Here is a 12356-nt window from a genome sequence, read left to right as displayed (position 1 = left end):
AAGTTTGCGCAATAGCTAAAACTATAGGCTAACCCTTTAGTGCATACATAAAACTCATCTGCGCTTAATGGCAAATGTGCACTGTTACACAAATTACCAACAGGATTCAACAACATTAGATTACCAAAAAGAAAAAAATAGAATAAACAACGCCCAGCTGAAGCGAAAGTGTCTCACCGCAAGGTGCCTCCATGCAGAAGTGGCGTTAACGTTTTCCTTGCCATATCTTCTTAATGCATAGTTTTCTATCCTGCAAAATAAATACCAGAACTGACATGTTTTATTTTTGAACCACACTCGACTTGCGCAGTTCCATCTATGACGCACAACTCCGTTGGAAAACGCTGTTCTTTAGACTTAACGACATCAATCAGATCACGCAAAAAATTTGTATTTTGGGGCCTCGTTGAGTGTCATGTTGGCCAAATATAGCTGTGCACAGCACTACCCGAACGTTGAAGCAAATTCTCCCATATGTAAAATTGTTATGCAATAACAAAATGTCATAGCAATTTCCATACAGGTTCTTGTAATTTCACGCCTTTTTTTAATACTCGTGCGGTAAGCATGCAAAGTTGACAGACTTCCTATGCATTCCGTGCGGATAAATTGTGAAACAGAGCTCACAGCATGCGTACTAAATCTCTTTAGTAGCACGTCGCTATGCTTGTGCTGAAGCATATCGTGCTCTCCTAAATGTACAAATTATTCAAGGCACTTCAATTTTTTAAAAGCATGTAAATTACTCTTGCAAATATAGCTAGTTGCTGTGGACAAAATGTAGTCACGCAGCAAAATTCAAATTCCTATGCGCTGCTATTCAAACAAGCCAGTCTTCGTTTTAAAATAAGATCAGTCTTGCCTGCCAAAACGTTGATGTTGCGTGAAATGTAAGCATAATATATCAGGAATTTCGAAGAGCATGCGGGCACAAGTGAAACCAAAAAGCATAGTTCTCACCATTCACTGATGTTGACGGGTGACGATCTCCAGGCATTCTCATTCATGAACTCAAACATCACATCATTCTGATTGATACCTTCCGGTGTCAGGCCGGTCCCGGCCATAGTGGAGTCGTTTGCTTTCCGGGCAACGAAGGGACCCTAAAGTGCACATCGCATTTGTAGACGTCATGCAGAATAAGGTCACATACACGCTTTCCCTGTGAGACAATTCTGCTGTCTTACGGAGCCCATGTGAATCGCCGAAGTTCACGCATTGGCGAAGAAAGTACTGCGTGAACGTGTAACTTAGAAGTGGCTGTAACATACTCGCGAAACGAAACGCGAAAGCGAAGTTTTAAAGTAGAGCACACAGTAAGCGCAGTGACTCTAGAGTGTGACGTCACGCTGATTACGTACATGGTCGCGAAAGGTGGCACGAACTCTGATCTAAGCATCAGAGCCAAAACTACGCCGACGTAACACAAACTGGAGACTGCGAATATGAAAGTGCGCGTATATTAAGAGAAATAAATTGTTCGGCTAGTTAGTCTTGCACACGCATTAGTTATAACCGACGCGTTTCATTCCGTGAGGCTGTAGGATTGGTAAAGTACACAGTTTATAGACTCCGATTTTGACGTCTACGAACGGGCGTCTTTCCAAAGTGCATGCACATATTTTATCGCGACAGCAATCACACGGACCCTCGGGGCGCAAAAACGCCGTCGGCGCCGCCGTTGTCGTACTGTACGTTTCGCCCGACGGCGCATGCGCGACTAGTGCGCGCACGGTTACAGGTTCTTAAGGTGAGGTCAGGTTAGGTTATGTTAGGTTAGATTAGGTTAGGTTAGGTTAGCGCCTTTGGCTGCAACAACGACGAAGCGAAGTCGACGCGAAGTCGACGCGAACTCGACGCTACGCTCAACAGCCTCGGTGGCCGAGCCAAGGCAGCAGGGTTCTGCCTTGCGCTGCTGGCGTGAGCTTTGTGCGCGCACCCCTATACAAGAACACATATAGCGTACCCGCTGAGCTGCTGTTCGCATGCAGCTGCACTGAGCGTCAAGGGAAGTGCACGTCAAGCTAACGTTATCTCATATTTCGCTGGGCGCTGACGAACGCTGGCGGTCACATCTCGTGCACAACCGAGGTGCGAGACGCCTGCGACGTGCCACGGGCTCGTCAAGCCAGCGTTGTGAGACGCCTGGCAGCTGCCAGGGCGATGTTCCTCCTACACAGCAGGAGTCGTCTCGCGTGCCGCGTTGCTACGTAACATGTCGCACCCGTGTACAGTTAAAAAACACCAAGTACAAATTTGTACCTTGCTGTCACTGTCAATGCTGCGCCCTTTGGCTGAAATTGTCACTTGTTTTTTTTTTTTTTCGGCATTGCCGTTTTTAAAGCAAGCTGACAAAATCCAGAGGAAGTGTGGACACCGGTTGTTTCTGCGGCGACTTGCTCCAATTATTGTGCGAGTGTTACATTAGAGAGAAGGTTGTATTGTTACTAGCAAAAACTCGCAGAAACGGCGGACATCAAGAATCTTCTATAATAGCCGATAAGTCCTTTCACTAAGCTTTGCTAACCAACATTCATCTATTAGCATACCCGCGCACTTTACTAATGCGGCAATAGGATAAGGCTGAATTCTATAAAATTGTTAACTCACTGTCTCTTCTCTCCGTCATGCCTGCCATCTTTACGTTGTCTTATACATATTGCGACGCAATATCTGTCTACTTGATGTTAGAATGTTGTCCCTGAAGGTGTATACATGAACCTCGTTTTACCACAAAATGTAACCAGAATAACGTAATGTGCGAACTTACCTCGTTCACGGATTTCAGCGAGCCGTACATTCCCAGAACACCTCCGTAATTGAGCAGCATGTTCCAGATGAATGGCTGGCCGTAGAACATGGACAACCGCTCGTATGCGGGCTGCCGCTCGGAGCTCAAGTCGAGGATTAACATTCTTCCCTGCGAACGCACAAGAGTTCAGCAAGTCGGCTTTGCCTTCAAGTCGGCGCGTTTGCTGAGTTTCTTACTCGCACTTTACTGTAGCGTCGACGACAAATTTTTTTTACATACCGCATTTACTCGCACAATGTTCGCTCCCCTCACAATTGCCATCGAATAATAGAATTTCTTTTCGTCGAGTAATCATCGTACCAGCAAAAATTGTTGTACATAGCGACTGTCGTCTGCTTGATCAGCCCAGTGGTGATTATTGCTCGTGGCAGCCGAGATGAGGTTTCCGCCATCTTTTTTTTTTTTTCGGACCTATTCTACCATATAAGTGCACACAGCGCGCATGCGCTTAACGTTATCCGAATCCAGCAACAAAAAACTGCCGGCAGCACGAAAACTGCGAACAAAACGTGCACAATTTCGCTACGTAACCTGATGATGTAACCTGACAGCTTTTAGCAGTAGTTACCTTTAGCTCATAGTTTAGCAAATAAAGCGCACTTGCAGTTTCTGCTTGTTTAGAAACTGTGCTCTTGTCACAAAGATAAGTGCTGTCTGAAAAGCTTCCTTTGAGCTTAAAATTACTGGCGTGAGAACCCCGATTCACGGCCGCTCGTTTTTCTATTGGGCATCGAGAACGTTCTCTCGGGAATTTCGCCCGCGTACTTATCGCACCCGCGAGCTCGCATTCGTATCCACAAAAAAAAAAAAAAAAAGAAAAGCACGATCATTACGTGACAAAATGCGGTAGTCACTACTGACAAAACATTACTAGCCGACAAACAGTTGTAGGAGACCAGAAATAAGATCATTGATTTTCTTAACGCGTCAGTAAGTGATAAAATGCGTGACGATGAACAAAACGAGAACAAGGTAAAAGCGGGAACCAACGTTTCGACAAGTGGACTTGTCTTTTTCAAGGCGACATATAAAATTCGTATTATATGCGTGTTGCATAAGTTGACAAAACGGGTAATATACTTTAGCATTACTATAACATGCGGTTGGCGTAAAATGTTTACAGGGGGCGTGTCGCGTGGAAAACCTTAATTTCAACGCAATTTGCATCTGCAGTCAGCAATCTAATAAAACATGTCGGTCGCATGTATTACGTGCATGCTGCAAATGTTAAGTTCAGGCTGCGGAAAGATAGTGTTCTTTTTTCCTGCCATCACGCGTACCGGCCACTTCTTAAGGCCATTAATGCATAGCACGAAGCTAATAAGTCACTCCTCACAAGAAAGTCACAGGCCTGCGCATCATACCCAGCCCAGTCACAGCGTAAGCTGGAGTAACGTCTCCATATAGGAGCTCTATTTTCAGCAGCACGCAATAGAGCGTCTTTGCGGCTAAGTCTCTTAGCGTCGTCCTCGCGCGAATGATCTAACTTGTCCACCCGGCGTCGACTGGAAGCTACTGCTTGTGATGCTCTCTGCACTGCGGTCTGCTAAGCCTGACGTTGCCTGGTCGTTACCGTGTGAGTTCTAGGATTTCACGATTCGCTTCTTCAGCAGCGGTTCTATAGCTTGCGAGGACGCGCCATTGGGTAGACCGAAGTGTAAGCACAGGTGCCTTGACCTGTGACGCGATACAATGATGATGATGATTATGATTATTTAGTGGCATACCCTTTGATACGGGCGGCGACAAACAGTCACCTAGCCTGCTTGAAGTAACCAGGTCCAGCTACATGCAACTGCCACGTGTCACATGCAACTGCAATGCAAATTTTGCATGCGTCGACGCTACGCGGTGCGCATGTCACATCGCGTGGCGAGTGGCACGTTTGGATGCTGCTGCTGCTGATGGTGATGACTATGACGATGATGATGATTTATCGGCATGTCCTCTGAAACGGGCGGTGACAGTCACCTAGCCTGCTTGATCTAATCAGGTATGCTATACATTTTTTTTTTATTCTGGCATTTATAAGTATCTGCTTAATCTTCTTTTTCTTCCTCAAGACATTCTATTCATTTTTAGGCCAATCCCCCAAGGTGGGCAGGAGCCACATACATGATAGGAAAACCAAACAACCTTGTACCGCTACCTATGCAACTGCTACATGGCGTGCGACCTGGTGTAATAATACGAAAATGAAATGCAAAGTTCGTACGTATCGACGATACGCGGCGCGCATCTCACATCGCGTGACAAGTGGCACGATACGGTGCTAATAATGATGATGATTATGATGATGATTTATTTATTTATTTATTTATTTATTTATTTAAGGTACATAGTTGCACATTGCAGAGGGGAAAGGCGAGAATACATTCCAAGAGTAAAAAATATCGGATTAGTTTAGTTCTAGGAATTCACAGTGCAGGGAACAAAAGCGATATGAAAAAACTAGTAATGCATTCATAACAACCATAACAGAGACTTACATAATATGAAAATACAGAAAGAGTACACTTTAGCAAGCAGACAATGTTCACGAATAAGTGCGTTATTATGCCATTTGCCACCATACATTATTTTTTATGTTGATTAGTGCATTCTTAAAAAGAGTGGGATCACTGATGCTTACTAATGATTTAGGTTGATTATTCCAGTCGACTGAAGTCCTAGGAAGGAATGATTGTGACGGTGCTATGACGGGGTACGTTAACTTTATGTGCGTGATCACGACGAGCCGAATAAGGCGCAGGGTGGATCCAAAAGGGTGAAGAGATGCGTTGTGGTAGTAGATATTATGAAAAAGGGAAATGCGTGATTCCTTTCTGCGAAGAGATAATAATGGCATTTGAAGGGTACTCTTCATTAATGTAACACTAGCAGTGCGATGGTAGTTAGCTAAGATGAAGCAAACAGAGCGATATTGCACTGATTCGATTTCGTTAATTAATGTGATCTGAGGAGGATCCCAAACGGATGAGGCATATTCTAATTGTGGGCGGACGTATGTTGTGTACAGCAGTCGTTTTAATAAAACAGGTGCAAGCGAAAAATTTATCTTCAAGTATCCTAAGGAGCGATTAGCTTTAGATATTCATTTTGAAAAGGGGTTGTGACGAACCGTCACCTAGCCTGCTTGATTTAATCAGGTATGCTGTACATATATTTCATCTATGTATGGCGCCAGCCTGTGGCTTTTTAGAGCGCAGCTCTTAATGCCCCGTTCCTGCGGTGAGCGGCGGCGGCGGCGCAACCGAGCAAACGAACACAACAGCGAAAATGAAAGAGAGAACGCGGAGCGGCAGCTGAAAGACGCGAGCCGCGGACGGCGGAGACCAATGAGAGTCGCTCCTTCAGTGACGTGCGGTCGGGAAGCTGGTTTCATGCGTACCCGCCCGATCGCTCGATGCGTACTCGTATCTGGTCTGAGCCGGACCGCTGATTTCGTACTATCGTCTGCTCGCGTCAGTTCTCGCTCGCGCTTGTTTGGCTTGCTTCCTTTGGTCTTGTTCGCGCTTGTTTCGATTGTCATGGCTTGCGATTGGCTTGGGATTATTTTGTAATCTGATTGTATGCGCGACGCGAATTGTGTAGTATTTCCAGGAAGCCATGCGGCACCAGCGATTACACTGGAATCTTCGAGGAGTCACCTATGAAAGCCGACGCGCTTGACCTGCAGATCAGATTTTCGCCGATTGCAGACTCTGCTACATGTCTCTTTCAAATTATTTGCCTCAATATAACGCGAAATAAAAACACATATAGAGCTGCGCTCAAACTTCGAATTTGGGAGTCCCCCATAGTGGGTAGGAGCCCGGCGATAGATCCGACGGACAGCGACGGCGGCGGGGGACAACATCGCCAACTGAAACGGCTATTGCAATGAGCCCATAACAGCTTATGCTGTAAACGAAAGAATGTAAACGAAAGAAAAGTCATCCCCAGCCCTCTTTACACCGTATACTACGTGGACAGCAACAAAGTGGATGCTAACAGTAGGAACTGCATACAATGATGTGCGGAAATTCTTATCTCTCAGAAGCGGGACCTTAAAGTCAGCATTGTCTGCTTTAAATGCTCAATTTATTCCTCAGGGAAACCATTTTGGATATGCCACAATGAATCGCGAATGAAGCCGGTCGGTGACGGCATCATTGCTTTACCTGAGGCACACTGGTCAGCAGAGCCTCCGCCCTCTTTGGCGTCCAATAGAAAGGGTCGTTGATGAACAGCCAGCCTTGCATCACCCTAGAAAGTGGAAAAGCGAAGCACTGAGTGAAGCGCTCCGTGCTAGCAAACTAGCTAGTGGCACCCTAACAAGAGCGGGCCATTTTTTGTGCTACGGGTCCAATTGATAGGTGGCTTTCATGACAAGCAGAGAGTTTCGGCATACCGCTACCGCTCCATCGTTACCGCTGCGGCTATGCTATAGCTAAGCTGCGCATGCACCTGGCACACCTGCGCTCGCGCATGCTTCTTTTGTCAGTAGCAGTGACACCAGCCGTAACGGAACGGCGCTGTGCTAAAGCTCTGTAATACCCAACGCGATGTGTATGACGGTATAGTAGCACCGCTGCCCTGCCGTTAACGCTACCGTATCTGTCATGGTATACCTGGTACATTATGCGACGGGCGGTACGCACAGCTACCACACGAGCAGTGTGGTAGCTGTGTGCGGTAGCGCTATGTGGTATTTGTGTGCTACTTGAACGGCAGTAACGGCATTGGTAAAATAGAAGCGATATGCAAGAACTTTCAAATATAACTTGACATAACATCTCTTATGTGGCAACGCTTCACACTTCGTTCCTCATGCTTGTTTTGTTTTATTTAGCTTTATATTATTTTATCCGCCTATCGGTAGATTAAATTTATGTAGCTCCAACGTTGGCGATAGCTGTAACAAGGTGTCTTAAAAGAATGTGCATGCTACATAATCAGTGAGGAATTTTGGAAATATGGGAAACAAAGTTAGAGGACGCTATCGGCCGGAGGTACACACAAACAGTGCAAAAGAACCAGAGCGGTGTCTGGCTTCTGCGCATGCGTATAGTGCCTATACGCCATTTTTGGCAGCGCTGAGCCGCTCGGGCAGACTGCGTCTAAAACTCCCTACTACATTACAAATGTTGCCCCACGAAATGAACAAACGCTTCCAAGTCTCTACGCCTTATTTGCCTGGCATTCACTTTACTATAATTACATCCTTGCCGAGGTGCGTCTTTGTTTCGCAGACATGACTTTTCTTGTAATTATAACTACAAGGTGATAACGTTGACGACTGTCCATATTCAAAGAATCGGCAAACATGAAAGTGGCTCTGAATAATCTCAACTGGAAAACGTAGGACGAGAAAAAATAAACACTAACTACGCTGCAACCGGACTGGCATGCACGACAAAACTCATAATTGTAGAACAATAAATTTTACAACTTCGCAACAAACACAAAATCGCATTTCTGAAAGCTGCACATGTAAGAGCGTCTCAACCGTACACAAACATAGACGCACGCTGCACTTCAGTTCAGAATTGGAGCTTTGGTTATTTAGGTTCCGAAAACGGTTTCTTCAAACTTGAAATAGTGCAAGAATGTTACAGCCATCTGACATATATTTCGGCCCGCTTTGACTATCATAAGAGCAATCACTTACAAATATGCTGCGGGTATTTGCTGCAGAGGTACAGAAGTGTGGCCTTGACGCTTCAATTTGCCCATCCCTCGTGTGTTTCTTTCTGACAACAATTTGCGGTCTTCCATTCAGGGTCAGTTCCGGACAAATAATTGGGCAGTTTTAAGTGTCACAAAAACTATTCACGTCGGTCTCGTGGCGGCGTAATGAGAGCGTTTGTTTTGCTCATATTCCAAGTGTTAAAATAAAGCGTTGGCAAAACCATAAAACGTTAGCAACGCATCTTTAATATGAAGGCGCGCGGTTTGGCCACCGACATACTCTGACGTCAGTGCATGTTCACAGCAGGATTCAGCAACGTTCGTCTTTCCTCCAATGCATGGTTTGCAGTGGCAGCTTAGTGCTTCAGTGACACAACAATCACGGGTACTACTTGGTCCTGACAGAAGCGTGCTGAGTGAGGTTGTCGGAGTGAAATTTGCCAGTAAGTTTTCCGTCTGTTGTGACTTGTTTTAGTTCTCCTGTAGCAACACACATAAGAAAGGTGCTTTGTTGTTGTTGTTGTTGTTGTTGTTGTTGTTGTTGTTGTTGTTGTTTTTTCAACTATGTGTTTGCAGCAGTGCAGAGAGGCCTTACCAAACAGCTTCAGGGTCCACCTCGTTCAGTGCTGCGAAAACTGATTTGCCAGATGCTCGAACAAAGGATATGTTCCTGGAAGCCAAAATAATCACCGCAGGCAATTAACGCATTTCCTTTTTATTTTATTTTTTTAAGGGAGCTGGCAAAGTAAACGGCAAGCTATTCGTAAAAGAAAACGCAATAAACTGTGTTTCTTACGTTTTTTATATCCTGGAATACCACACAAATCAATTAAAACAAATTGTTCACACTGATGTCTGACCATGGAATGTACATTCGTACAAAAAAAAGCGATAACAATATAATTGAGTAACAATTCATTAGTATATGATAATTTTTGCTGAAAAACGTTCAAGCGGAAACTGCCTCCCGCGTATCAATAATGATAGGTTGTGCTTTGTGGGAATAGAGCTTTCCTTTATTTCCAACGTTTTATCGATATTTTTCAGTGTTCAAGGTTCCCGATTCATAAACGTTTATTAAACGGTCACGTGTTCAGTGCCGCCGGCACAACACTCGTAGCCGCACGCGAAGACTCCGAGGAGAGCATGAGGGCTGCGAAAAAGTTCCACAGGAACGCGAAATTTTTTAAACAGGAAAAAAGAAGAACATCCCAATTCTAATTAACACAGCGAGTTAGGTGAGTGAACATTTTTATGTCTACGTGCAGCGCGACGCAGACGGGGGTCAAGGAATGGACGAAACGAGCGCTGACGGACAATTGAAAGTTTATTGCTTCACAAATCGTTATATAAACACTTAGGTCACGTGGCCCCTACCAGATATGCAAGGGTGCCGCGAAATTAGGCCATTCAAAAATTCTATATTTTTCTTTGTGTGTGTGTGATGTGAAACAGACGTTCGGGAACACACAAGGCGGTATGTGTGTTCATCTTATATGCCTCAACTACCTCTCGGCTTGCTCGGGGTTTTTTTTCGTTTTTTTTTTTCATTTTTGAACAGCACTGCGATTTGGCTTATTCCATTCTAACAAAATTGCGAGCCGGGATACGCGGCCTATTCGTCTACTTCGCTGAAACTTGCGTTCCAATTATGCAAATTCGTGCAAGCATGCTGTTTTGAGCCTAATTTCTTTAGTATTTATCGAGCCACGCCCGGTATCATTTTACTCGAAGTAGAGGAAATACAGAGAGGGTTCCTGCCTTCCATTTTCAATTTTCATTTTGTGCTTATACTCGTCAGAGGCATCATGTTCGCTGACCACGTTGCACTGAATGCACTGAACACGGCACTGAAATCGACCACTGAACTCTCTTAAGGGGCGTTCATATCGAGTTCATCTTTCGTTTATGGCAACATAAAACAACAGGGTCGATTTCCCCATTCGTCTCATTCCACCCGCCTCGCGCTACACTACTGCGTCTTTCTTTTCTTTTTTGTTATTCACTCAATGTCAGAGCTGTACTACTAGGCTATAAGCTTCTGATTAAGACAGTTAATAGTAGATATTGTTACGCGATTAACGTTAGTTAATCATGACACATGAACAGAAATGGTGTCTCTTACCCAGAAGGAGGGTTTAGCTCATTGAAGAGATCAGTGTTGTAGTAGTGGTCAGTGCCAAACTCTTCGATGTACTGAAAGAAAAAATAATAAGTTTAAATTCACAGGCCAATGGCAACGATACTCGTGACACCTTACTGGGCAGCTATGTGTTTCTGTATTCCTTAAGCTTTCTTAAACTACGCAATGTCTATAGGACAACCTGAGTAATGACCTTATTGACCATGGTCATGACCCTGTACGGCGGCATCATTTCAAGACAGGAGAAGAACATATTACAACGATAAATTCACTGAGGACTTTAAAGTTCTGTATTAAATGAAAACATTGCTGAAAGTTTTACAAGTGTACCGCCTTGTTATAATAAACAAATCAAAGAAAATGTAATACGGCGTAGTGTAAACTCAATCGCTTTTGTGCAAAGGAGAGAAACGCAGTCCCGTCTGAGAAGAGTACGCATTCGGAGCTATATTTACAGACTGCATACTGCGAAGGTACTGTGTACTACTGAGAAAAAAAAAAACGCTTTCTTTTCTCCTGGATTGTCATCAAGTGGAATAGCAATCCATTTGACTGAAGGCCGATGCAAACACGCAATAAGGCGCATATGTTATGAAGGAGTGTTACTGCCGCTAAAGCGACCGCTTCCCTAACGAGCCCGATAATAGCATAAAATAAAGCGAAAAGACAGCATGGCGCTTAATGGATTAACGACACACCATGCAGCATTAAATCACTACATAATATGCTTAAACAGTGAAATTTAATGGTATTTCAAAAGAAAGACCTTATTTTTATAAGTAACGCAACTCGGCTCACCTCTTGCAAGAACAGCTTTCCAATGGTGACGAACAAAGTCTCGTTTGGATACACAAATGTTGGGCTACAAAGGAAGAGAGTGGCAGAAGTGGACAATAAAAAGCTACGTCAAGAAAAGGAAAAAGTCTCCATATCACATGAATCAATTTAAAACTTGACGTTTGCACATGTGCTAGTTTCTACACAAATTACCAATAAAACAAAGGTGCGAGTCGGTTCAAAAACGGAGATCCTAAAAATTGTACAAACTTCCTTCGCGGCGTGAAATGGCAGCAAAGATTAAAGGCTACTTACCAAGCATATTCTTCTTCAAAGTTTTGCCAACATGTTCTCGACATGGCTGTGTTTGGAAACAACCTGCATTGTTGAAAAGAAAGGACGTCAGTAAGCCTGGCTTTTGAGCATGAAAGAGCGTGCTGGTTGCTCACAATGACAAACTTAGCAGAGAGAGAGAGAGAGAGAGAGGTAAGGAGCTGTCTTTTTTATTGAACAGTAGAGTTGTTAGCCAGCGTAAATTCGCCCTACATTTCCCATGGCGGTCATATGGCGAAACTAAAAAAATCCGAGGACACGAAAGCATTAATGTCCACTTCAACGCCGCTGAGCGGTTCTTCGAGTGATTAACTCCTCGCGGGCAAGCGAGTGCGTTAAGACGCCTGGACAGCAGCCTCCTATAACCTCCAGCGGCACAAGGCCCGTGCGCTTCGATCCGTGACGTCATGCTACCTTGCCCGACTGCCGTAGTGACGCGCCCGACAATGGCCTACCTTGCCCGACAATGGTGACGCGCCCGAGCAAGCCGCGGTGATATTGACGTCACCGCTTTCGTCACGCCGGGTTTGGCAACAGAAATTTCGCTCCAAGTATAGCCCGATGGCATAAAGCAGAGTGCACAGTCCTGCCACCTAGGAGGCGCTGGCTTAGCCCAGT

General features: G+C 44.7%; 1 protein-coding gene across 1 annotated transcript in view; it reads right to left on the bottom strand.

Annotated features, from left to right (window-relative positions):
- Window positions 1–12356, bottom strand: part of LOC142560472 (alpha-N-acetylglucosaminidase-like) — a 41565-nt gene that overhangs the window by 13045 nt on the left and 16164 nt on the right. Inside the window, exons 8-15 of the mRNA XM_075672616.1 lie at window positions 11721–11783; window positions 11427–11490; window positions 10611–10681; window positions 9081–9155; window positions 6976–7060; window positions 2771–2920; window positions 961–1103; window positions 178–250 (exon numbers count right to left, since the gene is read on the bottom strand). Of these exons, the coding sequence (XP_075528731.1) occupies window positions 178–250; window positions 961–1103; window positions 2771–2920; window positions 6976–7060; window positions 9081–9155; window positions 10611–10681; window positions 11427–11490; window positions 11721–11783 (724 nt within the window). The remainder of the gene's footprint in view (window positions 1–177; window positions 251–960; window positions 1104–2770; window positions 2921–6975; window positions 7061–9080; window positions 9156–10610; window positions 10682–11426; window positions 11491–11720; window positions 11784–12356) is intronic.

The sequence above is a fragment of the Dermacentor variabilis genome, chromosome 10 (genome assembly GCF_050947875.1).
Source record: "Dermacentor variabilis isolate Ectoservices chromosome 10, ASM5094787v1, whole genome shotgun sequence".
NCBI lineage: Eukaryota > Metazoa > Arthropoda > Arachnida > Ixodida > Ixodidae > Dermacentor > Dermacentor variabilis.
Note: the sequence above shows the minus strand (reverse complement) of the source record. Positions and strands in the feature narration are given on the sequence as shown.